Source organism: Ixodes scapularis, unplaced genomic scaffold (genome assembly GCF_016920785.2).
Source record: "Ixodes scapularis isolate PalLabHiFi unplaced genomic scaffold, ASM1692078v2 PGA_scaffold8__174_contigs__length_109621045, whole genome shotgun sequence".
Lineage (NCBI taxonomy): Eukaryota > Metazoa > Arthropoda > Arachnida > Ixodida > Ixodidae > Ixodes > Ixodes scapularis.
The window spans coordinates 48,450,432-48,475,484 of NW_024609883.1; the positions used below are offsets into that span (position 1 = coordinate 48,450,432).

The 25,053-nt window shown below is 46.7% G+C and overlaps 2 protein-coding genes across 2 annotated transcripts in view; one reads left to right on the plus strand and one right to left on the minus strand.

Moving 5' to 3' along the window:
- LOC8030941 (digestive cysteine proteinase 2) overlaps nucleotides 1–5,585 on the minus strand; it is a 37,072-nt gene extending 31,487 nt beyond the window's left edge. Inside the window, exons 1-2 of the mRNA XM_029972398.3 lie at nucleotides 5,383–5,585; nucleotides 5,032–5,178 (exon numbers count right to left, since the gene is read on the minus strand). Coding sequence (XP_029828258.3) covers nucleotides 5,032–5,178; nucleotides 5,383–5,422 — 187 coding nt within the window. The 5' untranslated portion in view covers nucleotides 5,423–5,585. The remainder of the gene's footprint in view (nucleotides 1–5,031; nucleotides 5,179–5,382) is intronic.
- A 467-nt stretch (nucleotides 5,586–6,052) lies between these two features.
- The window catches only part of LOC8030934 (putative ATP-dependent RNA helicase TDRD12), a 95,214-nt gene continuing 76,213 nt past the window's right edge, over nucleotides 6,053–25,053 (plus strand). Inside the window, exons 1-8 of the mRNA XM_029972386.4 lie at nucleotides 6,053–6,425; nucleotides 10,378–10,530; nucleotides 12,088–12,176; nucleotides 13,748–13,795; nucleotides 15,162–15,278; nucleotides 17,994–18,052; nucleotides 19,093–19,248; nucleotides 22,473–24,250. Of these exons, the coding sequence (XP_029828246.3) occupies nucleotides 6,366–6,425; nucleotides 10,378–10,530; nucleotides 12,088–12,176; nucleotides 13,748–13,795; nucleotides 15,162–15,278; nucleotides 17,994–18,052; nucleotides 19,093–19,248; nucleotides 22,473–24,250 (2,460 nt within the window). The 5' untranslated portion in view covers nucleotides 6,053–6,365. The remainder of the gene's footprint in view (nucleotides 6,426–10,377; nucleotides 10,531–12,087; nucleotides 12,177–13,747; nucleotides 13,796–15,161; nucleotides 15,279–17,993; nucleotides 18,053–19,092; nucleotides 19,249–22,472; nucleotides 24,251–25,053) is intronic.

Here is a 25,053-nt window from a genome sequence, read left to right on the forward strand (position 1 = left end):
TTCAGCATGTGATTGGCGTGTTTAGCCGTTGCTTTTATCTGTAGCCCGTGTAGCTTCGGTATAGCCTTTTGTTTATTTACTTGTGAGGACTCCAAGACTAGTTTTAGTGAGCAAGTCGGTGCGCCCAAGACTGCCGAGTTGTTGCTCGAAAGATGCCGAGTACAACTTGTAGCGCTGTGGGCTGCTCAAACAACCCACTGCGCAACACGGAGGTGGTTTTTCACAAGTTTCCAAAGGACAGGAAATTGAAGAAGGTGTGGGTGAACGCTGTTCGACGAGTGGACTTTGGACTTCGGCTTCTACGCGCCCGAGGAAAAAAGAACGAAAAAACAGACATGTACAGCGCAGCACACGTGTGTTCGGGCGCCACATGATTTTTAACAACTTTCTCCTCCTCTACATTTCTTCTGCCTCCCCATTCCTTTGGGTTTCAGCAGTTGTGTTTTCTTACTTTGTTAAAATATATGTGACACTGTAGCAAAATATTGATTGGGTAGTCTTTAAACAGCATTAAAAATCGCCTGTCAAAAAATTTTAAAATTTTTTTTCGGCGGTGTTAGTGGCTTTTTAATCTCGCGACAGAACAAGTGACCGTGTAGTCCGGTGTCAATTGTAAGCCATCAATGCTTGTTGTGGCCATGTGCCGAGGTTGGCACACCACGGGATACACCCAAGGTTCAGACATTGCGACACTGTTAGAGTTAGGCTATTCGCAGTGTGTCTGCGATTAGACACGAGCCGCTATTTCTTGTTCGCCGAGGCATGTACTGTCACAAGCCAAAGTTCAGTGCTCACACAGTGCTCGCATCCAATCCACAAGTCACATTCGACTATAGTCGGCAAGGGGCAATTCCCACTACTATGTCAGCACCGCGAAACCAGCGACTTAAGCGAAGGAGCAATTAAAAAAATACCGTCCTGCTTCTATCCTTCACCTTACAACTCCTCTTACCAACAAGACACTACAGGATATTCGCCTCTTTTCCTTACTTTTCGGCAGAGACCCGGCCCCGCGATGCTGGATTCTCTACTTCCACCCCAAAGACCTGGCTTCCAGAACTACACTAACGTCACAAGCTGCAAGTCTCACCGTGGAAGCTAGACAATTGTTGCTTCTTCGTGCTCTCCAATCTCAAGAATGTCAGTGTGCTCGGTGTGCTCAATTTCACTGACCCGTCGCCTATTCTCCCGGCGACCTTGTCTGCACGGCGCAGCATCGAGCGGGAATTTTCTCAAAAATTACTGCCGCGACAGCTCGTACGTAATCCTCACGCAAGCCAGTGACGCGACATATCCCGTCGAGCAAGTCGGTTCACATCACGACGGGCGCCAGAAAGAAGTCGACGCCGTGCATGTCGTTAGGTTCAAGCCCCACATACATCCTTCACTTTCTTCCATTCCTTGACCGACGAGACATCGTACTTCCCAGAGGGGAGTAATGCTATGGCAGAGAAGAAGATGAGGCGGTCAGTGAGAAAGAAGAGAGGGACGTTTGTCCAAGACCATCTCATTTGTCGCTCTTGTAACATAGTATCTCTTTCATTATATAAACATGCAGCAGAGTTCTTATGTCTGTTTCCCTGCATTTCAAATCAAAGTTCTGACAGTATTCAATATTCAACATTCAGCTTTATGGCCACTATTTGGAATTATTCGGTTTAAATTCTATTTGAGCAAATATTCTGCTATTTGCACACTCCTCTCCTAATTAAAATCCATCCATCCCTAACTATCGCGGCAAACTAAGTTCATACAATCTAAACATCCACACAATCTGACTTTCAACCCCAGGCAATGCCCAGTACAAGGCGATCAATAGTGCCTCACAACCGAAATGAGCTGCGCTAGCTGGTTTTGATACATCCCGGGTGGAACCAGCTGAACCAAAGAAGGGGGGAAGAAGAGGAAGATGTATTAATAAAACAGATAGTAGTCCAGCGGTCGGTTTGCCTTTCTTTTCTCCTACCTCCCTCTTTCCTTTGTTCAGCTGGTTCCACCCAAGAATAGTGCCTCCTTCCTAAGATAATTCTTTCCAAGCTACAATGCAACGTTTTGATTGCACCTAATGCAACAATGTCACTGTGACTGTCCTCTACCTAGTATTTTTGTACCTTTTATGTACTTACACTCTTTTTTTTATTCATTTCTAGACGAAACCTTTCGTCTGCTTTTCGTCCTTCTTTGAAAGATAACCGTCAACGAAAAATAAAGGGGATACCAGTTTCGAAACTCATTGTATGCTGCTCTCGAACTGAAACAAATGCTTGTTCCTGAAGAGCCCCAGAACTGATAGCTCTTCTGCGGCACCGGAAAGCAGCACACAGATTTCAAGAGCACACAGATAAACCCCATCCCGCAGCTGTCGGCTGATAAACACGACCCACGAAGCAAAAGCTCCAATCCGTATCTCTGACTAACACGACCTGTCGAAGCGAGCCAGCGAAAGATCCTATCTGTATCTGTAGATACACTGATCCAGACGAAGCACTTCAACGTGCTGCGATAGTTGGGGGAAAGTTGAGGGGTGACAAAGGGCCGCGCTGAGTAAAGACGAATCTGAACCGAGGACGCTAGGAATGAAACCAAGAGCACTTATTTGTACGCAGAATAGAATTATCTGGGCAAATGACAGCCATTCGAGCGAAGCATGACAAAAAGGAACATGTTAGAAAATTCCTCTCGCACTCCGTAAGTAAAAATAAAAACTAGGTTGAAACCAAGAGTTCCCATTCGGCAATTCTGAGATCTGCTAATTCCACAAAAGAGGTGGCAAGTGTAATCGGAATCCTAAATTTCTTCAGCATGGAAGGGCAGCCGTGACAATTTTGTACAAGCAAACAAATTACAAACAAAAATGGCAACTCATATATACCGTAAAATGCCGCAGAAGTGCCCACTTTGTTCAGGCGCCCACTATAATTATTTCCCAAACTTGGGAATTCTGCAAATTATATGTTAACCGCCCCAATTTAACCGGACAAGCACCGGGGTCTAGATTAACCCAGTTTTCAGCAAAAACGGGGTGGCCGCTGCCCTGGTACTTTGCGGTAAGAAAAAAAGGTCTAAACGCCACAATGAAAAATTTTGAGTTTGCAGTTGAAGGAAAAACTTCTAAAAACTGTCCAAACCAATTACTTTTACTTTGAAGCGATTAAAAGCAAATTTGGGGAGCTTACACGCCCAAACCAACTGAGGGCATCTAGCACATCTCAACGGAGGAGGGAAGATTAATTTTTGACCACCTGAAAATTTTGTAATGAGCAACCAAAATGTCAATTACATGGCACCTTCCCAGCAATGAGCCTCCGTCGAGTTGCGGGCACCTCGGCCAAAAGATTTTTAGGAGGGAATTTAAAAAAAAAAAAACAATGTAACATTCCGAGATAGCCCACCTAAAATCGAGAGCAAATTGGACGAAAATAAGGACTTTCGGCGTACAATCAAGAAAAGTTGAATGAAATGCTATTTTCAGGTCATGTTTTCCTGCTAAACTTGGTATTGCAGTGTGAGACAACGAAGCAAAGATGACTGTACGTCCCAGTCAGCAATGTGTGGTTATATCCCACCATAGCTAACTAGTAGCCACATTTACATCGAGGTCATCATTGATCCGAACACGATTTCTAGGAGTGGGCTATCTTTCGGTGTTTAAAGCCAAAAATAGGGGTGGGTTATGTATTGGGGGAGGGGCATCTCTCAGGATATTATGTAAATGCATGCTGCTGCGAATTATTTCATTTTGCACTTTTATCAATTTGTCTAGCTCGTAATTGACCATATAAAGTGTTCTTTTTTTCTTTCTGCCAAAGACAATCTGAAACATTAATGTCCTAATACTAGTCACAAAAAAAACTGAGCCCCAAACATCCGTGGCAAGAATATATTCAATCAATCAATCAAATCAATGAATAACCTTCCTGACTTGTATATGCATATACGTAGCTTTCACTAAAGTCACTTGGTCAGACATAATAGGGGAAAGAGCATGTTAATGCGATGCTTCTCGCCACCAGAAGGGAGGGCAGACTAAAGTCTTGTGCAAGTGATGTATACCATCGTGGCCTCGGCGCAAGCCCATTTCACAAATTAGTGAAGCTCGTCTGTCGTACTGCCATAAGTGAAAATAACAAAAAATGATAAAATGCAATAAAGAAACAACTCTTACAACAAGCTTACAGTAAATTATCATGGATAGAAGAGAAAAAAAAAAAGAAGATATATACGGTAACCGGTTTTGACACTAAACAAGTCACTGACAAGGTGAAAACGGCGGGAGGGGCTTGAAATTTAACGCCTCCAGTTCAAGCCTCCTACCTTAGACAACATTTCAACGTCTCAAGCCCCTCAAGCACGTGTGTGCACAGCCAAAGCAGGGCAGAAGGGCCAGGCGTTCGAAGGACACGCCCTGCTGTTTTCACTCTGTTGGTGACTGTAGCTAGTTTAAGACAGAAACTTAAAATCAAGTAAAACAGAAAAGTGTGGGGGCGTACACAGCACAAAACTATTAGCTCAAACACGACTGTGGCGCTTTTCCACATTTTTACTTCGAAAGGATACACTGGAAGGCATGAAAATTTACCACAAATTGGTGCTCCAACAGAGCACTTTGCACCACTATAGTAGTTTCGATGACAATCCTCCGATGTTGAGGGAAAAGCGGGGAAAACTGGCGATGACTTGTACACACTAACGGAGTTGCGGAATGCATTACTGCGGAAAATCCGAGTTGAAACGGCCCTCCATGCTCCTTTCTCCTTCAAGTTTCGGTTCAAACTTGGAATGTGAAGCATATGTCTCAGTCTTTGAACTCTTCGAAAATTCGAAAGATAATGACGCTTGTGGGAACGGCAAACGCGGCAAATGCCCAGGTCAAGAGTTTCGGCTTGCGTTGTCCGGCGGCAACTAATCGCAGTACCCTAGACAGAGTGTTTTCGTCCTAAGGAAGGAGACCTCCCAAGGTGCAAACCAGAGAGAGTGAAAGATACTTGTCAGAGGTTATGAGGCGTCTCGATGAATATCCACTTGACCCACCTCTGTAGTAGTCTATGCGGCTGAGGTTTTGCGAAGCGTCGAAGTAACCGGTGAAGGGCTCCCGAATCTCCGCGTAGGGCAGGTACAACACCCCCTTGACCTTGTACACATCGCCCCATTCTGGACGCTCCTGTCCAAGGCACAAAGCTGCAAAATACAACCAACCACATAACACTGAGAACATGCTTCCACACATGCCTCCCATGGAAGGCTATCCATTTAAATGCCGAAATAATGACAATGTTGCGTGATATCGCTTGGCTCAGAAGTCTACACATATATAAAACACTAGAAAGACGAAAAGATATGTCAAACGCACAAAATGACCCCCGGCACCTATCCTAAACTTACTAGTGCCGAGCAGAAAGGCGACGCACAAGAGAAGCCCCATTTTGATTCTTGACAACTCAACACTCACCACCTGTAGGGCTCCTGTCGACACCGTCTAATCGTATATATACGGCACTCTTCTGGCCGATAACGTATCAAATTTCTTATCGTGTCGCCCGAGACTGTCACGCACCTTCCTTTAACGTTTCGATTAGCCGCCAGACCCTCCAGAAATCAAAATGGATTGGATTGAATTGACATCGAATTCGGTTTGACGGCTGAACTTGGCTCTGCCTGGCTGAATTGGAACAAAAAATATGTAGTAAAACTTTTCAGAAATCTTGGTACTACATTTGTTTATTCGACTCATTTTACTGCAGGGTACATCGGAAGAAGATATTCCCCTTTCTGGATAAAAGTCAGACGCTCACTTAAATTGTGATCAAACCGGCCAAACAACACTTAGAACTTGCATTATCGTCAAAGGTTGGGTAACAGAAGTAAGGATAGTTGACAAGTTGACAAGCTACTGTGTACAATAAGACCAATTCTACTTTAAAGTGTTCAAACTGTCCAAGTAGTCTTCTCAACGACTCAACCCCGTCGGCGCCGTCCATGCCGTCGCTTGGTACAATCCCGTTATCCAACATAATCCAATCCAATCCAATCCTGCAAAGACAGTCATTTTGTGTTTTGAGAATTTGTTGTGTGTTCGAATGCTTTTGAACGACGGGCATGCAAGCTTGACGGCGCGGCACGCAACCACGATAACCAGGACGCTAACCTTTTGATCCAGCCACGTCAGCGAGGCGAAGTCTTCATCAAGCCAAATGTACGCAACGTCTAGTGGTGAAGAAAACTACTGCTCTGACGGCGTCCCCACGCACCCCAAGCACCACGTGACAATTTGACAAGGTCCCGGTAGTTTGAAGTCGGCGAGCGTACATCCCCTCTTCACGCTGGAACATTTGACAGATCACGCTCAGCGAATGATTTAAGCTGAAATGGACGCGTACCGCACTCGAGAAGGATGGAAGCAAAAAACCGACGTGACCATTTTGAAGGTAAATGTGTTTCGTTGCTGTGGTAATCAGTTCATCAAAGGCCTAGGCCGTCGCCGAACTGTCATCGGTTTGGGGCCAGCAGTGTCTTATTTGAGTCAGAAGGCCAATGCTTTGCGAAATGCATGTTTCTCTGAAAGCAATTAACTTATGGACGAGTTTATTTTAAGAGACAGCAAGCTGTCAAACACGAAATGACAACGGCACTACAGAGTGCAGTGCATTTGGCACGAGCGCGCGGTAGCTATCTTCCTTCAGTTTTCTCCAACAGTAGTGAGATTTTCATGAGAACTAATAGTGTAGCGCAGTGTAACAATGTAGACAATTAACGTAGGTGGCAAAGTTTGTTGTTTTACATTAAACCGCACGAGTAAAACGCAAAGAGGCAGCGATGGTATGTTTGCGCTGACTGTCGCACATACACAAATACAGCGCAGCTACAGAGAAAGTGTTAGTAAATTACAGGGCCGGCTCAGGCAGCCTGCAACAAAGCATGGCTATGGTTTGCCATGTGCAGAAGAACACAAGCAATAATACGATAGCGTGGGCGAGCTGTTTTAGGTTTCCCAGTTTCCTTAAAAACACCCGAGACTGGGTGGAGAAACTGGAAAGCTAACATAGAAGAAACAGGAAAGAGGTGACAAGAAAGCAACATTCAAGAGCTTGGCGTCGATGCACAATTCTGCTAAGTCGTGGATGAGCTGTGTCCTCATACTGTTTGGAGCAGGCCAGTTTATATACAAGATTTTGAGCTGCCTTGCCTTCAACATGAACCTGCGGCCACATTTTGTTGCCTTACACTGAGAGCTCATGCGACCAAATAAGATTGTTAAAAGTAAACAACTCATGGTGAGGGCCATACTCTAAATTAACTATCTGATAATCTTTTTTAATGAATTGTTTCATTAATTAGGCAGCTTAACCGCTGTCATACCTTATAAAATTCTCTCGAAACCTATCAAACTATATCTGTCTAGTTTCTTTTGGTGTAGAGCAGCACTGAACTCCTGAGACAGCGTTATCCGATTGAGTGTTATGGTCACTGGCTTGGTGAGAGGATCAGGATGTGTCCGAACACCTGGCTGCCACCATGCGCTTCATGCCTTCTGCCGTACTTAAGTTGCGCACGCACACTCCAGCTGCTCGAGACGCCGAAGCGTTGTCGAAGCTAGCCAGTACGCGCTGGAAGCACGACAAGCGAGGCTCCTCCCGCTGTTTCACCTTGGCAGTGACCATTGGTTTTTACCCTTTATAACGGGCGGTACCTTGTGCCATCTGTTTGCAACTTCCAGCGATGAAGGTACTGTGGTGCGACTATTGTGCTCCCTAGTTCCTGGATGATTGGCTTCACAATCAATATGTTTTTTACATGTTCTTGACGTGAAAGTATAACGTAGGGTTGTAATATCATTTGCATCTAAAGGCCCGTTCACACTCTTGCGACCGAGTAAGGCCGAGAGACCAGACCGGTTTTTAAGCCTCTGGCGACTTCTTAAAGGCCGACGTACACTTCGCGCTTTCCACTTTTGCCCGCCACCTCCTTTCCTATATCCTCTCCACGCTTTACCTTGCCCCAATTTGGCTCCCCCTCGCAGCTTAGGAGAAAGGAGCAGTAAAAGGATTATCTTCCCTGCAGAAAACCGAGGTTGTACGTCGGCCTTTAAGACCAGCTCTGCTGCAGTGCATCCGGTCCTAAGACGTTGCAGGAAGCTTAAAACCCGGTCTGGTCTCTCTCGGTCATACTCGGTCGCATATATGTGAACGGCGCTTTACGAGTCTAAAATAACTTAAAACAGATAGAACCTCATACTATGGTTCTACGTCAATCATTTAGATAACAGTCATTTTGAATGGCAGCTGTTCCTCTGTTACCTGAACCGTGCCTTTAAGGCTTTAAATGGACGCTGACCGACTCCGAACTTCAGGATTCTCAACGGATGGTCTCGAATCTCAGCCAGCTACCCTCAAGCTGACTAATGCAGTGAAGATGCTGTTTCACTGGGATTTCAGTTTCGGGTTGAGGATTGACAGGTCATCTAAATTAATTTTTGCTTTTCCGCTGAACACCCCGTAAGAATGTGGTCACTTGATCACATTCTTACGTTTGGGTAGGAAAAAAAATTTAACTTGCCTCGACATTTCGCATAAAGCCGACTGACACAAAATGCGCTTTATCAAAAGTGCATTGCGTGTCTGGGATGCCAGTGCGTGTTTGTGTCAGCATCCCTTGCAGATTAGCCTCAAAGCCAAAGGGGCCAAACGGTCAAAGCACGTCATCGTAAGCGCACAGCGCTTTCTGCGTCAGTCGTCTTTATCAGAAGTACCAAGGTATGTACAAGGTTTGTTTAAGTATGGCCTGGACTTCTGTTCATAAGAAATTCCTGAACAAGTGTAGCACGATGAAAGTTGTGGAGAGTGTTAACGTGATCCTCCGTGGATATCCAGTGCCCGGAACAATGTATTTATTTATTTATTTATTTATTCAGATACCTACAGCGCCATGGGGCATTACAGTAGGGGGGGGGAGAAGTTGGAAATGAAGAACACGAATAGTTATAGTTATATTTGACGCTTGCACAGCAGTTCTGCTACCATGGCAGCTAGCAATCTGTCTGTAGCTGTGGAGCAGTGGTGAAAATTCTTATTTCTGGCGAAGGAGAAGGTTAAGCCAGCTGAAATTTTAAGTTTGCAATCACAGTATTGTCGTAAATAAACGAAGCGAGTGAATGTAAAACTGAAAATAATGCTTAATGAGGCGAATGTGTGCCTACAAACTTGGAGTTAGGTACCCGCATCTCGCGTTGGTGATGGAAGGGCAACTGTCTTGCAGCAGCACATTACCGTGGTTCTAGGTTCTTGGCCATCTTCGCATATTCTGAACCAACACATATGACGATGGCCAAGAATGGGCTCAAACTTTCCAGAAGAACATTGATTGAAAAAAAACATACAAAAGAGCCAGTCTGAGTGGGCTTCCAACCCCGTTTCTTTGCATGGCAGTCATGGGCATTGCCGGCTCTGCCATGCACACAGCAATTAACGGTGTTACGGACAAGCTTGTACCATTGGTGCCAGCAGTTTTGCAAAGGATGACGCCCAGTGGCTACTTAATTGCATGTGGACACGTTCGCTCTACTGCAGTCACGCAACCTTGTTCTTTTCACATCGAAGGAATCGGGGAGCTTCCTAAAGGACAGCAGCGGTACCCTGATGCCTGCGGGTAACACTTTGAATGGCAGACATAGATTCCTACAAAAAATTAGGGCGCAAGCAAGCTGGTGAAGGGTTAACATTTTAGACAAAACCCCTAGACTGGGGGAAGTAAGGACAACGCAACACAAAGTCTCAAACACAGCTGCTGTGTTTGAGACTTCATGTTGTGTTATCCTTCCTTCCCCTCAGTCTAGGGGTTTTGTCTAAAATGTTAAAAATATAGATCCCTACTTGTCGGATTTGCCATTTCCTCCCCATTTAAAGTCCCGGTCAACCTCGATTGACTCTCGTATTCAGGTTTGTAGCATAAAGCTTGAGGTTGGTTTGTGCACTTGTGACCGCTCGCCACCGAGTGCCATAAGACCTCTTAGGATCTCTTACGACGAGAGCATGTATTAGCGCCGTCAAACAGTTAACACTTCCGTAAAAAAACTTTTTTTTGGTGCATAGTTTTTTGGTTTAAAGAACTTGACGTTATCGTCGACAATTTCTCACAAGTGGCACAACCATTTGGTTGCACAATTACCAAAAAACCTTTGCTCCAGTGAAGCGGAGTTTCGGGGCGACCTCGCGGATGGCGCCAGCGTTTCGGTGTTGTTGTAAGGTATCACGAAAGGAAGTAATGCACTCGGTCGCGAGTGTGCGAACCAGCCTTCGGGGTAGGTGGTTGCGCACTCACGCATGTGCGGACGTTCGGCGTTTCACACGAGGATTCCCGCCCGTGGCGTGCCACTTTCTGCAGGTGGTGGCACCGGATCGCTTTCTCGTCAAGGAGGCGCCGAGCAACCTTTCCCAGTCGAGCAGGGACTTTGTCATAATGGAGAGGAAGCTGAAGCAGTTCATGAGTCGACGCGACGCGGAGCCTGTCAATCCGCCGCTGCCCGAAATCGGAGCCGTGAGTTGTCCTTCTCCTCGTGTCTCCTTTTCGCTCGCGTGGCCTGTGTGCTCCTCACCTCGTCTGCTAGTTCATTGTCCAGACTCGCCCCGCCAAAGAAGCTGCAGTTCGAAGTGGCGACGCTTCGGCCGCCATTTTGAAAAAAGTTATTGTCGCCGGTTGTCTGTAGCTTTACTTGAAATTGCGGAAACACTTTTTTTCCTCCGAAAATGTTGGAACAGTCTTTGACGGACAAGAGTTAATATAATAATCTAGAGCGAGAGGTCCCATGCATGGGGGTTCTGCTTGGGAACGGCGGGGCATGGACGCGGACGTCTGCCGTCTTAGTTGGCAATCGCATTGAACCCCTGTCGCTGACAACACCTTGGTATGCACAAAGAAGCGGCAGATCATTACCCGTAAGATCTGTACCGTGTTCTTTTCTCGCTTACTTCGCATGAAAATGCCGGAATCGCACATTGTATAGAACTAAATAAAAGCCGATGAGCGCTTAAGTGACTACAACTCGTTGCGGCAAAACAAACGCGCCCAATTTTTTGTCTACCTTCTTTTTCTGCTTTTCCGTCGCTCTGTTTCTGGTTCTTTCTTTCTTGACTGCCACATCGGCGAACAAGATATGCCGCATTCCGCTGCAGTCTTTAACCCCCCCCTGCCGACGGAACGAAGCGACGGTTCTCGAGCTTTCTTATACGATATCTAGAGTTCGGGAAGTCACATTTTCGAGTCGTGACTGGATGCAGTGGGCCTCTTGCAAAAACTTTTAAACGTCGCCCGCAGAATTTTGTATGTTCCTTACAACTGCCATGGTGCCTGAAACACGTCTTCGAGTGGCGCATTTAGCGTCCCATCCTGTCCACACATTCAAAGGGGTTCAGAAATGGCAGCAAATGACGTTGCAGAAGCAGGGGGAGCGTTGCCGTCATCGCAGGGTTCCAACTCCCGGCTGCCGAATTTTATGCGAACTGCCAAGCCAGAGAGAGTGACCTGCAGCAGAATCGGAGTCCGTGGCATACACTGCCACTGCTGCGACATTGCCGGGATTGGGGCTGGAGACGGCACTTCTGCGACATCGTCGAGCAGAAATTGAGGGTCCGCATTCTAGCACGCGGTGAATGCGCCAGTCGTTTCGGGCTCTGTATCTTCGTGGCATTTCATTTCGGGCTCTGTACCTTCGTGGCATTTACCAGGTGACACTGGAGAGAGTGAGAGGGTACCGGAGTAGCTCGCCTGCCCCGGCCCGCTTGCCGTCGCCTCTGTCGTCTGGTAAAACCGGTTGTACCTGGCATTGCCGTCGGGGCCGCAGACGGCACTGCGCGCTTCACAGAAGGTCTTTTGCGTCTGCTCTGCACTAGCAACGAAATGGCGTGCCTGCAAGAGAAATAGGGTATGGAGTGCTGGTGCTCTAAGCATCGCTTACTTAGTGAGTCCTGTTTGTTACGTATACCGCAAACAAAAGGGTTCTTCCAAGGGAACCGAGGGTTTTTCTCCTGCCCAGCCCGGTTGAGTGAGTGACTGCCTGGTGTCGGATGTCCCTTTTTTCGCTTTGGTTGCCTGCAGAACATTCTGGTGAAGAAGCCGATGGACAGCGACTGGTACCGCGCTCGTGTCTGCCGCATCTTGGACACGGTCAAGGGCTACGAAGTTGAGTGAGTAGATCTCGTATGCAGCTTGCCGGCAGCCATCTTAGGAGCGTGGAAGTGACGTAAAGAGTCTCTGACACTATGTTTATGCTTGCCGACATTTTTACTGAAGCAAAATCTACGAGGAGACCTTGGTGCACCTGCCTTAGGAGTTTGGAAGTGGCGTAAAGAGTCTTTGACACAATGTTTTTACTGAAGCAAAATCTATGAGGACACATCTACCCGGGAAACCTGCTTGCTGCTCAAATTCCGGCTTTTTTTTTTTTTTTTTTTTTTTTTTGCGCAAAAATTGGTGGGGGTGGGGGGACTTGCAGGTTTGGGCCATATCAGTGGTGCGGCAACTGATGGTTCCTAAGGCTATTAATCTGGGAATATGTAGAATTTTCCCTTCTGTTTCTTTGCATGCGATGGCTGGGGAAACAGTTGTTTTAGGAAGCCAATATTTGTTTCTAATAGTGAAGATAAAGTGGTTAGAAAATGGTGAGGGTGATTTGTACAGAAAAGACATTATCAGTTTTATTAATTGCTCTGTTTATTCACATTCGAATCGCTGACATTTCCTTTCGTGGAACCTGTGGTTTTACATATGAAACATGGAACATATTCCATATATGGAACATATGGAAGATGGAACCTATTCCCCATATGGAATATGGAACCTGTGGTTTTTACAAAAAAAAGAATACCAAAACTGAGTGAAACGCCTTTGATCATGCATACTGTAATACCCCAATTTGCCCTCTGGAATTCATAAAAAAGAGGGATGGGTTCAGAAAGTTAGCAGAAAAAGCTAAACAAAAAAAGGCCCACTTTTTTGTATGCATTTAGTGGGGCTTCACGGGAGATAGTCAATTCAAGACAACTTCGTTTTATTCTTTTATGCACAAGATGGGGGGGGGGGGGGGGTCGTGAGACAATGTTTTATTATAGCATAGTTCGTTGTTATGCACAAAATGTTTGTGAGACAATGTTTTATTACCACGCAGTCCGTTCCTTGCATATGCACGAAGAACACCGCTAATCGACGTCTTGCATGTTCTCACAGAGCACGAACGCTTATTTCCTGAAGGTATATGAGAGCTCGCAAGCAACACAACAGCAGTGGCCCCTTGGCAATGACAGTTTCTATTTTGAGCAGCATGCAATCCTCGGAGGTCTACAGGTTTTCCCGCTCATTTTAATTCAAGTGACGACCAATTTAATCCCGGGGTCACTCAATTTAATCCAAGCGCCATACAATTTAATCCTAGTGCAACACAATTTAATCCTGGGGTCAGTCAATTTAATCCACAATATATATGTGCACTTATTGTGTCTAGTGGTCGTGTTTCGCTTACACATTTGGTAACTAAAAACAATTGTTTATACAATTAGAATTTTTGGGGGGCAATTGATAATTTGATCACTAATGTGATTACTTTAAATGGACGCTGACAGTGCCACGCGGCGTATGCCGCTCCTATCTCCAGCTGGTCATAGACTACCTCCTCACGCGATCACTCGACCGTACCTGGTACAGATTTTGTTGCGCATCCGGCAGTCCAATTTTGAGCAGATCCCGACTTGGTTCCTTGCAGGGTCACGCTGGTGGACTACGGGGAGACCTTCGTGGCGGACCGAAGACTGTGAGCACACTCCTCCTGTTTCTCTCGTCGACCGCCACAAACGGTTTCCATGTTCTTTCGTAGCGGTCTTCTGCCGTAATCAGAAACGGTCCCAGGTTGTCGGTACTCGCAATGATTCGGGGTGGTGCCAACAGACGGGGTTTGACCTGCAACGACGCTTGGGGCACCCCGAGCACGCAATTGCCGCCACGGCACGCCGGAAGACGGGGACGGTGTGCCAAAGGCCGGGTGTTCGAAATGTGCGCCCTGCGGTTCTCATCCTGCCGGCAGCTATGGAAGGTAGCAGAGTCGGCCGCCTGCTAGACGCTTGTGCCACTGACCATCCGTGCGTGTTGGTTCGCGTCGACGTCCGACAAGTCGCCCTGTATGGCTCTCCGTGTCCTCTGTCCGTGCACCCTGTGCGTCATCCCGAGGAAGGGGATTAATCTCGATCCTTTGGGTAAATTTTTTGTATGCAGAATCTGTTTCCACAGCGTTCTTCGGGGTTTGTGCCAGCCGTTGGAGTTTTTTTACGAGCTGTTAGTGCCCCTTGTTGGTAAAAAATGCTTATTAACAAACGCAAAACCTCATTTTACAGCAGAGGCTCCTATCTCCCTCTCCTTGTAGTTGCTCGTGCACTACAAGGCTCTCTCGCTCCGCCTTTCCCCTGTTGGCCTCCACTGTTTCGAAAAACCCACGTGATCGTGGGTTTTTCGTTTTTTTGTTTCGAAAAACCCACGTGATCGTGGGTCCAGATATATGGCACTTTTAGGTTGATTAAAAAAAAAGGCGCTTAAAAGGTTAACATAACACTCTTTCATACGGATGGTCCTCTGAAGTATATGTGACATATTTCATGACGGTTTCTGTGGCATTCCGTCACGCTTTTCTCCGGGATAGCAGCCCGTAAACACAATCTGCGTTATGACATCTGCAAGTTGTTCACAACGTGTCAACAAGTGTGTTTTTTTTTTTTAAGCGCTTTCGGCTTGAGCGGCGTTGCCGTCGGTGTAACCGCATATTGCATTATGGGATGTTTCTCATAATGATGTCACTAGGGTCAAGAGTGACATCACAAAGGTCACTCATGAAGGTCACAACCTTCATAGTGACCTTCAGAAGGCCTTCACGAGTGACCTTCGTGACGTCAAGAAGGTCACTCTGGAAGGCCTCGACAAAGGTAACAACTGACGTCACAGGGATCACTAGGGACACGAGGGGGGAGGGAGGAGGAAGAGGAGGAGGAGGAGAGGATACCCTTCTCTCCGTACCCTTTCCTCCTCCTCCTTAAGAGCTGTGCTTTAATTCGGCATTACAGGGAATTGTAACCGTCTTTCATTTTTGGTCCAGTTTTATGGAACACGAGCTCAATTTTGTCTTCTCGCAGGATACGGATTGTTCCGGACACGGTGTTCTCAGCTGTGCCGTTCCAGTGCATCGAGTTCTTGCTTCCGGGCCTCGTGCCCCTGAAGCTCACGATAGACGTGGAAACTGTCATGGCGCAGTGAGTCTCACTGCGCACTCGGCTGTGGCCTCTTTGTTTATGTGTTATTTACTCTATGCCGAGTATGCGAGGATTTGTTTTCCTAAATCGTTGATTACGATGAGACGGGATGGATCTTGTGAATGACAGCGTACCATATAGGTGATTTGCAGTCATCATTACTGTACTAAATAAATAAATGGAATATTACATTCTTTAGGAGCCAATAAAGCTGGCATTTGTTAAGGTCTGCTGTGCATATGCAAACTATGCATCGTAAAATTTAAGAAAAATCTTTGTTTCAATAAAAAAAGAAAATTTTGTCGACTATGCACCGGGCGCTTTGAATATTCCGCACAAAATATACCCTTTTACCAATGCTGCGTCATTTGGTGGCGCCGATTCCAAACTATGCGCACCTGCTGGTAGTGGTCACATGGACTGCTCCAGTGGGGCTGCGGCCACCATTATCTGGTATACGGTTGCAGAGGCCAGTGCTCTTTAGTGTCTGCATAGTACCTTCCCACATGTGTTTTTTAGGGGCAAAGCTCCTTAGGGTCTAGCCTTGTCCGTCCGGCGTCTGTGCTCACATCGATCTTGCTGGTGCTCGTGTTCGTGATTGTGCTCGTGAGCTCACGTGCTCGTGCAGGGAAGAAAAAAGAAGACAAAAATGTTTGCACAGTTTACAGAATTCGAACCTGTGTGGGGAGACCCCAATGAATCTCTAGTCCATCGCCTTAACCACTCGGCCACGACTGCGGGACGAGTAGGGGGCTCTGAGATGTGGTAGTAACTCAAGAGCTGGGGTTTCTGTCATGGATGAACCGTTGCATGTAGCCGCTCAACGTTTATACAGGAGAGGGCGCTGCGGTCAAATGCGTATATAATCGCGTTAAACTTTGCATGCATTGACTCAACGTTTATAGACGAGAGGGCGCTGCGGTCAAATGCTCAAATGCGTATATAACCACGTTCCATACCACACATTCTCTTTGCGACATGAATGAAAACGAACGAAAAGCTTGGCATGCTGCGGCTCAGCGTCTATGCAGACAAGCACCACCAGAGCTTCGCCCCAGTCAACATCATTCACCACGTGGAGATGCGGTCATTTTTTTTGCTGCGCGGCACTATGCAAGCAGAAAGGCATGAAGGATAACCTCTCAATCAGGACGAGGTTCACTCTTTTGCTGCAAAAAATACAGCTGTCAACAAAATATGTGTCTGTATAGACCACAATGCTTTTAATGCTGCACATTTCCTACTCTCAAAATCAATTGAGTCGGGATATGCGTGCATGCACGAGGATTCATTGTGAGAGCTCGCGCAGGAAAAGTAATTATCATAGCTACGAGCACACGCACATAGCTCTTCCTGAGGATACTTTATTTCAGTGTGGCGTATGAGCCATTCTAAAATTTGGGTACTGTCTTCTGCCAGGTGTCCCATTGTTTTCCTTCCCGAGTGATCTGTTGTTCGAAGCAACCGAGAAATTGTGATAAAACGTTTGGGGTAAAGCATAATAACGCAAAATATACGGGGCTATAGGCTGAAGCAGTTTAGGCAGGCTGGCTACCTCTCAAATGTTGCTAGTAGCCACTGCAAATCGCAAAATATTGCACCTGCCAAATGTTCCCGAAACTCACACTTGGTAAAATTTGTAAAATATCGAGGCCGCGAAAATAAAGTCAACAGTATTTGCTTTTAATTTTGCCCCAAAGGCCTAAGAAGAAAGAATGTTGTGTCGAAGATTGCCACTGCCGCCAAAGCAAATGTTCTCTTTACTGCTGCCGAAGACGCAATGAGGGACGCGATGGTGCAAGTGTCGGCAGCGATGGCGTGACGAGCAACTTAATCATCGATGTAAACCGTGTTGCCAACGAAGGCGCGACAAGCGGCTCCATCGCCGATGTGGACAGCGTCGCCAACAAAAATGCAACAACCTACTTAATCGCCGATGTAAGAACAAAGTTGTGCCATTTCGTGCGATGATGCCTCCCCATAACGTTTCGTCACAAACTCGAAAAGCGTCTTCGGTTTTGGTCACTCGTCTCGCGGTTGATGTAGTTGTCATTTACTTTGTCGGTACTGTACCGATTGGGAATGCCAACCAAGTTCCTGGTCCACGATAGTTTGTCGGGATCAGCGGTACTGGTGCTCGCGATCGCGGGCGCATACCACGTAATGGCAGTGCCTTGCCGGATCATGGTGGCCAGCCGCACTTTTGAGCGCCATCAAGACAGCGGCTCATTAATAGCTCCAAGGTAATTAATTAGCTACCTGCTTTTTGACTGTTGCCCCACTATCGAATATTGATTATGCCTGATAAGTCTATTGCAAAGGTGGTACCCATGTAGGTGTTGTATTGTTCATAGACAAATACCTCACAAAAAACACAACTGTGTTTTTTTAGGTGTCAGTTTAAAATTTTTATAAGCTGTTCTATTCAAAGTATTTTTTTTTTCATTACTTGTATTAGAACATTTTAATGTTTGGTTAGAAGCAAATCATCAACAAACTCTATAAAGTGGGATTATGCATAGAAACTGAATAGTATTGTGCAGACAAAGAATAAGGATATTTTTCTGCCACTAGAACGAACGAGTCCTTGACAGCTCTTGCATTTTTGCTTATGGCTGTCCCGAAAAATTCCTTAAGTTCTGTATCAAAATGTTTGATATTTGTTTGAGTCCTGTTTGTGATTATTTTTCCCATTTTCTCCGTCTCCCCTCGAAGCAAGCCCAGCAAAACCTGGGACACTGCTGCCGTGGAATACGTCAAGTCACTGGTGAACGGTGAGATGCTCTGCCCAGATCAACAAGCTCGGCTCGCGGAGGCCAAAGTTAACATTCCTAGCATCACAATATTGTTTGGCGTTGAAGCTGCGGCATACATAGTACAGTTTACACCTTCCTTACTTGTTCACTTTTCTCTCTTTTGCACCCTCCTTCTTTTTTTCTCTTTCTCACACAGGACTGATTTATCCCATTCTAAGCAGCTCATTGGCTTCTTTTTAACATCATGCATTCTTTGGCTAGGTGTTTGGCATTTCGTGAAGCCTGGATAAAAGCATGGCTGTGAGGCTTGACACTGATTTCTTTTGAATGGGACGTAAGTGGCTATTGCAGTAAAACCACCTTTGCCCAGGGCAGGAATCTATCCCAGACCATTTAAATTGTTCAGCGAGTGTCTTTCCAGCATGTTATGGCAGATCGCCGTGAGTTGAGGTGCTATTTGGCGGAAAGCCCTGCGGGGCGTCCGCTCTGTGTCCTGCTGATAGCAACTTCACTTTCTGTCGCACGTTTTTAAAACCTGGGTTTGCGCCGGTATATCCATTCCAGGAGTTGCTATTGGGTGCACATGCCGAGCATCAAGCCAGTCGCTAAGCTAACCGATAAAGAGCGCCGATAGTGTAGATGCCACACGTTTCACGTGCAACAGAATTGCCCAGCAATTCGCTATGCATTTTTAGCCTTTCTGATCCCCCCCAGGCTGAGAGAAGACACTGCAAAGATTACCTTTCTCGCTGGAAACCAAGGTTGCATGGTAGCCTTTATATGCTTTTCTAGTACTGACTGGGGTTGGTGTTCTGGCCCACAGTGAAGCTTGATGTCTCATTGAAGATTGATGCCTCAATGCTTCAATAGAGGCCTCAATGCTTCAATAGAGACAATATTCCTGCGACGTCGTGGGGTGGAAATTGAGGAACCAGTGTTTAGGATGCCGTAAACACTTCAGTTGGAGACGCATTCCAGATAGTCGTAGTACGAGTGACGCTTGCGGCCGAGTGGGCGAGGGGTCGGCGCATGAGCCTCACCCGCATTGATTTCTGCAGGGGCCGGAGCAGCCCACGTCCAGGTGTTTGGGAAGACCCGCTCGGGGGGCCTCTTTGGAAAGCTGCTCGTGCGGTGCGGGAACACGTTCACGTCGATTGCGGACGACCTGGTGCTGCAGAAGTACGCCGTCTTGGACACGCTCACTCCTAACCTGGGTATGTTTCCCCCCCCCCCCCTTCCCCCCCCCCCCCTTCCTGCCTGCCTTTTCTGCTTGACCAGCCTCCTAGAGGACCGTCTCAAGCTTTCATTTCAGCGCTGGGTACAGATCCTTTGTACCTGCATAGGATTTATAGTGCCAGCTCCTGCCGCTTTCGTGTTGGCGTCGCGTGTCATGTAAGCCTCGATGGGAATATCACGCTGATAACGTCAACTGCCCGTCTCCTTGGTGTATCCCAAAGGCGTTCTAAATGCGTAGTATTTATAGATCATCTGTGACATACATTATGGGGTCACCTGATGTCATAATGTCGCAACCCGTCGCGTCACACTGGGATGTCACAGGTGATGTATAAATGCTATGCATTTAGTTTGCCTTTGGGATATTTTAAAGAGACACGCAGTGCTTTTGTCCTTTCTTTCTGTTAGTTATGGGGTAAACATTTTCCCAAACCGAGATTCGGAATGGTTGGGATAATTGACTGAATCTCGTAGCAATTCAGATAGATTCAGAACATTGCCAGACTATATTGTCAACAAGATTTAAATGTTATTGTCTTATTTTTACAAAACACAGAAATTTATAATTACACTTTAAAATTCTAGACTTCTTTTACTTTAAAAAATAAAAACAGTATATACTATCTGCAATATTTCTCCTGAAAGCCCTTTGTGGCACAACTTTAGAGACATAATCAAAATGAAGTTTTAGCTTCGAACTCAAATGATGAGCGAAATTCACCATATTGTCACGGATGGTGACCAAAAAAAACAGGAAATAAACGTTTAATGTGGCGAACTTGTGCCAAAAATAAAAGGGTACAAAGGTAATAACAGCGTCGCGGGCGTCGAAGCCGGCGTACCAGCACAGTCGAACGCTGGGGCGAAACTGACTCCGGCTTGCCACGCGGAGCCGCTTTTGTACACGCGTTGGCTTTCTGGAGCGTTCGACGTAGAAGGTTCGACGTGTAGAACATTCTAAACCCGAATCAGCTAGACGGTTCTCGAATTCACCAGAACATCACATTACAGTGTCAACAAAATGTGTAGCCACGGCCAGGAATCGAACCCTAGCCCTTCGCGTGGGAGGCAAGCGCGATAAACTATATTTGTTACGTTTATTGGCATCACTGGTTCACATTAATAACTAATGAAAGCGTTAAAAGCTCATATTTTCGCTTTTATATGGTATAAACATTGGTAACCATTTTATGAAATATAAAATAAAGTACTTTTTAAATTATTTTTTTTTCCAAAATTCGAAATATTCTTGTAGCAGCCGGGCAACACTGTCCATAAGTGGAACTTCTACGAACTTAGTTAAATTTCGCAGGTTTCTCGAGTGAAAAGGGTCTTTCTACTGGCGAAAATGTTGTCACGGCGCGTAGGAAGCGCTTCCTTTCTGAACACGTTGAGCAGTTAATTTTCTTATGCGATAATTTGTAATGAGTGCATTACTAGAAGTATCTGCTGCAGCCCAGTATTATGCAGTTGCATTGATTTATTTTACAAAGGCAATAAAGCCTGCTCTTACCTCTTGTTTTGCAATCTTTTATTACTAGACAGATATTCGATACTCGATTCGATATTCGAACCCCGTTTTTTGTCTTATTCGTATTCGATTCGTATTTGAAAATTTCAATATTCGCACACCCCTAAAATAAAGGTATTATAGTTATTATTGAAGAAACTGAGTTTTGCATTTGGCAACAATAAAATTGCCTTGGACAACCCTGTCTTGTTTTCTAACATAAATAATAAAAGGCTCCTAGTCTCGGTTTTGCCATTGAATGATGAAGGCACGCAATTCTTTGACACAGGCAGCGGAGAGAGAATCCTCATTTGCATTATAAGTATATAAGCTTTAACCTGATCATAGATATTACCTGAATAAATGTATAGAAGTAAGAGTGTCTTCTTAATATGTAAAAAGTGACCTACCGAAGTTTAGGAAACTTAATTGACAAGTGTACAGAATCAAAGCTAAACCAAAGTGCTGTCATTTTTATCTGAAATTAAACCAGTGCCACTTTCATCTGCAAAGCTACTCCGATCACGGTTGCTTCCACTAGCTTCAGTATAAATAAATGACAAATATCTGATTTAAAAAGGTAATCTTTGGGAAATTGTTCCTTACTTTCAGTAATGTCGTAAATATTAAAATGCTTCGACTGAGTTTGGCGGATCGGCTTCGACTCTTGACCGCCGAACGCCGAATCTGCCGAAACACTGAATCTTCAAAATATTTGTCCCGAGAAGTTTAGAAACTTCCGAAACTGTCCGAATCCAAATCTTCGATGATTTGCCCTATCCCTAGTTTCCATGTCTAGTGCTCTTTTTTGTTTCTAAAAAGGTGCTACCAACTGGATGTAGTTTGTACCTTTTTGCATGGTTTCTCTGACTGGCTTCTTCATGCAGCTAAGGTTGCTCGATTTTACCTGCTCCCAAGTAAAGTGTGTTCCAAGTTCGGGCACTATTTCAAGCTTTTCTTAGTTGAAGTATTGATGCACAAGTACGAACCAGACACTTCATTGTGTGTGCACTAATGTAAGAGAGTCCTTGGGATTTGCTGCTCTGTTGCAACAATGCTGACTGGGGTGCAGGAGTTTTTAGACTGTCATTAAAAGGCAGAGGGGTGTTTCTCTAGGTCGAAAAGTCTGGTAACCTCTGTCTCGTTACAGTTAGAAAACTGCGTCCCTTAATAAGGCCCTTTTCGGACGGAGCAATTTTCCCACTAATTTTGGGCTTTGGTGGCGAGTTGTTTCCTAGATCATTGCGCAGCAACCTGACTTGCTGGGTTCGAATAGGGCTCAAAACTGACAATAGACTTTAGCAACTCCGAGACGTTTGAGGTGGCAGGGAGTTAGTCAGAGACACAGTATTTTTACGTAACCTCTCCTGGTGATGTTGATGATAACTGACCACGGGATTCAATGTGTTATCATTTTAAATAGACCGTTTTTGCAGCTAAATGGTTTCAGAGAGATCAGATTGTATTCCCCATGTCATTTACCTACAAAACCACATTATTAATAGGTAACTTTGCATCTAAATAGCGCGAGAAAATTAAGTTTTTAATAACAACAAGAACAAAACTTGGCAGTCCGAGCCTTGACAGTTGCTGCAAGCGGAAGGACCGTGTTCCTGGAGTTGCGATGTCAAGACGCTGGGGAAAATTGCCTCGTCTGAGGTGGGCCTAAGAAGTCCTTGCTTCTTTTCCCAGAGCTCTTAATGGAACCAGAGGAGCACGATAGCCCCGAGAAGAGCAGGGCATCTGGCGCGGATGAGGAGGGACTCTCCCCCAATTCCGGGTCGCTGAGCACCAAGGTCTCGCCACAGGGTTGGGCACGCAGGGAACAGGAGCGCGCCCTGAGGTGCGACATCAGGGAACTGTTGGACGACGCCCCCACTGTGTCCACGGGGGGCCTTCTGGAGAGTTTACATGGTGAAAACTCTGCGAATGCCGACGTGAAATTGTCTCCTGCCATGTCGCCCACTCCCGCGCCCTCTCTGTGTCACTCCCTCTCAAGCGAGACTTTATTCTCCGACACGTCAACTGTGGTGCCGTCCGTCCAGGGCCTCGGCCGCGGCATTGCCGCCCTCCTCAAGAACAGGCAGTCCGACGGGCTACCTTTTCTCGGTGCCGGACCTTCAGTTGCTCTGACTGCCTCACCACGTCTTCGGGCCGATTGCGGCAATGGCGGTGCCTCATTGCTACATTTCGATATCGGCAGCCAACACGGTTTTGACACCGGAAGCCGTCTTGGTCCCGACACTGGCATCCAACACCGCCCCGACGTCGGGAGCCAACTTGGTTCCGACAGTGGCAGCCGACTTGATCCCAATATCGGCAGCCCACCTAGTCCCGACGTTGGCAGTCCAATTGGTCCGAACGCTGCCTCATCCAGCTGTCCGGTCGCGCAGACGTTGTCGAGCCGTCCTCGGACTGATTCGGGATCCAGCAGCCATTCCCTGCCTCCCCCGAATCTCGGCACCCGAATTTCTGCGCTGTTCAGTGCTGCCGACCGTGTTGCGTCGGATTCCGACGCCAGCACGAAGAGTCAGTTGGGAGACGATGCAACAAGCTTGGACGTCGGAGTTCGGGCCCGCATGCGGACCTCCCCTTCGGCCGCCCTCTCCGAGATACTTCGTCTTGGGCGGGGCGCCGGGACGAAGGGCGGCGAGCCGAAGTATGTGCCGAGAAGTTCCAAGGCAGACCTCGAAGACGCAAAGGCAGTCGCTCCAGCACCTGAAGACGGCGCCGTGCTTGCGGAAATGAGCAGCGTACTAGGCAAAGGCACGTCTGCTGTGTCCGTGACGCCGAATCTCCCGCAAGCCGAACTCGGTACGGGGAAGGTGCTCAACCCCGGTAGGAGTTGCGCCTCTTCCGGAACGGCTGCACCAATGGTCTTTTGTTTGGGGCGTGGCCTGAGGCTGCCCCTGCACCCCACGACTAGGAGTCCCGGACCTGTATCGAAGAGTTCATCGCCGTCACAGTTTGAAGACATTCACGAAGAACCAGCGAAGACTCCTTCCAAAGAAGACGCATCATGGAACGCTCCGATTGTGAGCCGTTTGTCACCCTCTCCGGTTTTGGCAGAAACGTCTACAGAAAGGGGAGCCAGATTGAGTAAATTGAAGGACCTGCTGGCTAGGCGCTCCACGCCGCTTGCTTCCGGCAGTGGAAGCGACTCTGCATCGCCGCCAGCTGTGCCAGAAGGAACTGTCCGACCAGCTACGACCGTCCTCCAAAGTCCGAAGGGTCAACAAGCGAAATGGGAAAATCCGGCGCCGGAGGCCACAAGTTCCCAGCCAGCTCCCACAAGTTCCCAGCCGGCTCCCAGCGATTCGTCGCCGTCTCGTGCCGAGAGGCTCAGGAACCTTCTGCAGTATGCCAAGGCATCCTCGGGGTCGGTGCACAGGGCCTGCGAGTCGACGAGGTCGAACTGCAGCGAGGAAGGCTCTGCGTCGTCCCCTCCTTCCCTGGAAAAACCACCTCAGGTGAGCTGCGGAGGATGTTGGGTATTCGGTCCGTTGGGACACTCTAATGTTTTTAATGCGGAATGTCTAATATGGCTTGCTCCTAGCCACTCCCTGTAACAGACTCCTAACAGGAAAACATCGCACAGGCGCTGCATCAGCATTCGGCTGGTACTCGTGTTCAATCACTGGGGACACAAGTCCCAACCGCTAGCAGGTAGTCGCGTGGGATTTTTAAGAAATCTCTCTCCTTTTTTACACGAAGGCTACCTTGATAGAAACGACACGGTGGGATGTGGCTTGGTGACTGGTTATTTGGGGTCATGTTGGTGCCAGCTGAGTCTCAAGGCTCCCAGCGAACGTGTGGTATGCTCATTTTTTTCAAGCACAACTAAAAATTGAAATTTTTTATTTTATATTATTTTTGTTTACATTTCACGTGTCCCGTTTTATGTAGTGCAACCTTCGCTGACCTGTTTGGTGTACTTTTGCAAGCATGCTCCTAGGTTTTTGCAGATTTGTGTTGAGTGAAATTAGGGAGAATTAAGAAGTTTTTTTTCCCTGAAATTTGTAGTTGTTATGCATACACACACAGAATCGAAGTGACAAACTTTTTGTAGCTCTATTTTTCAACCTCGCGCAATAGTTTTGGAGGTGCTTCGCATCTCATTTTGTGCATCTTGAGGATTTCGGAATACGTTAAATATTTGTTTGAAAAAGCGGATGTAAAGAAAGCGCATTGATCTTGAAGTATGTCAATCGGCCATTCAACTTTCGCTAAAATGTTTTAAAGCCCGTTCACACTCTTGCCCGTTCAGCCCGTT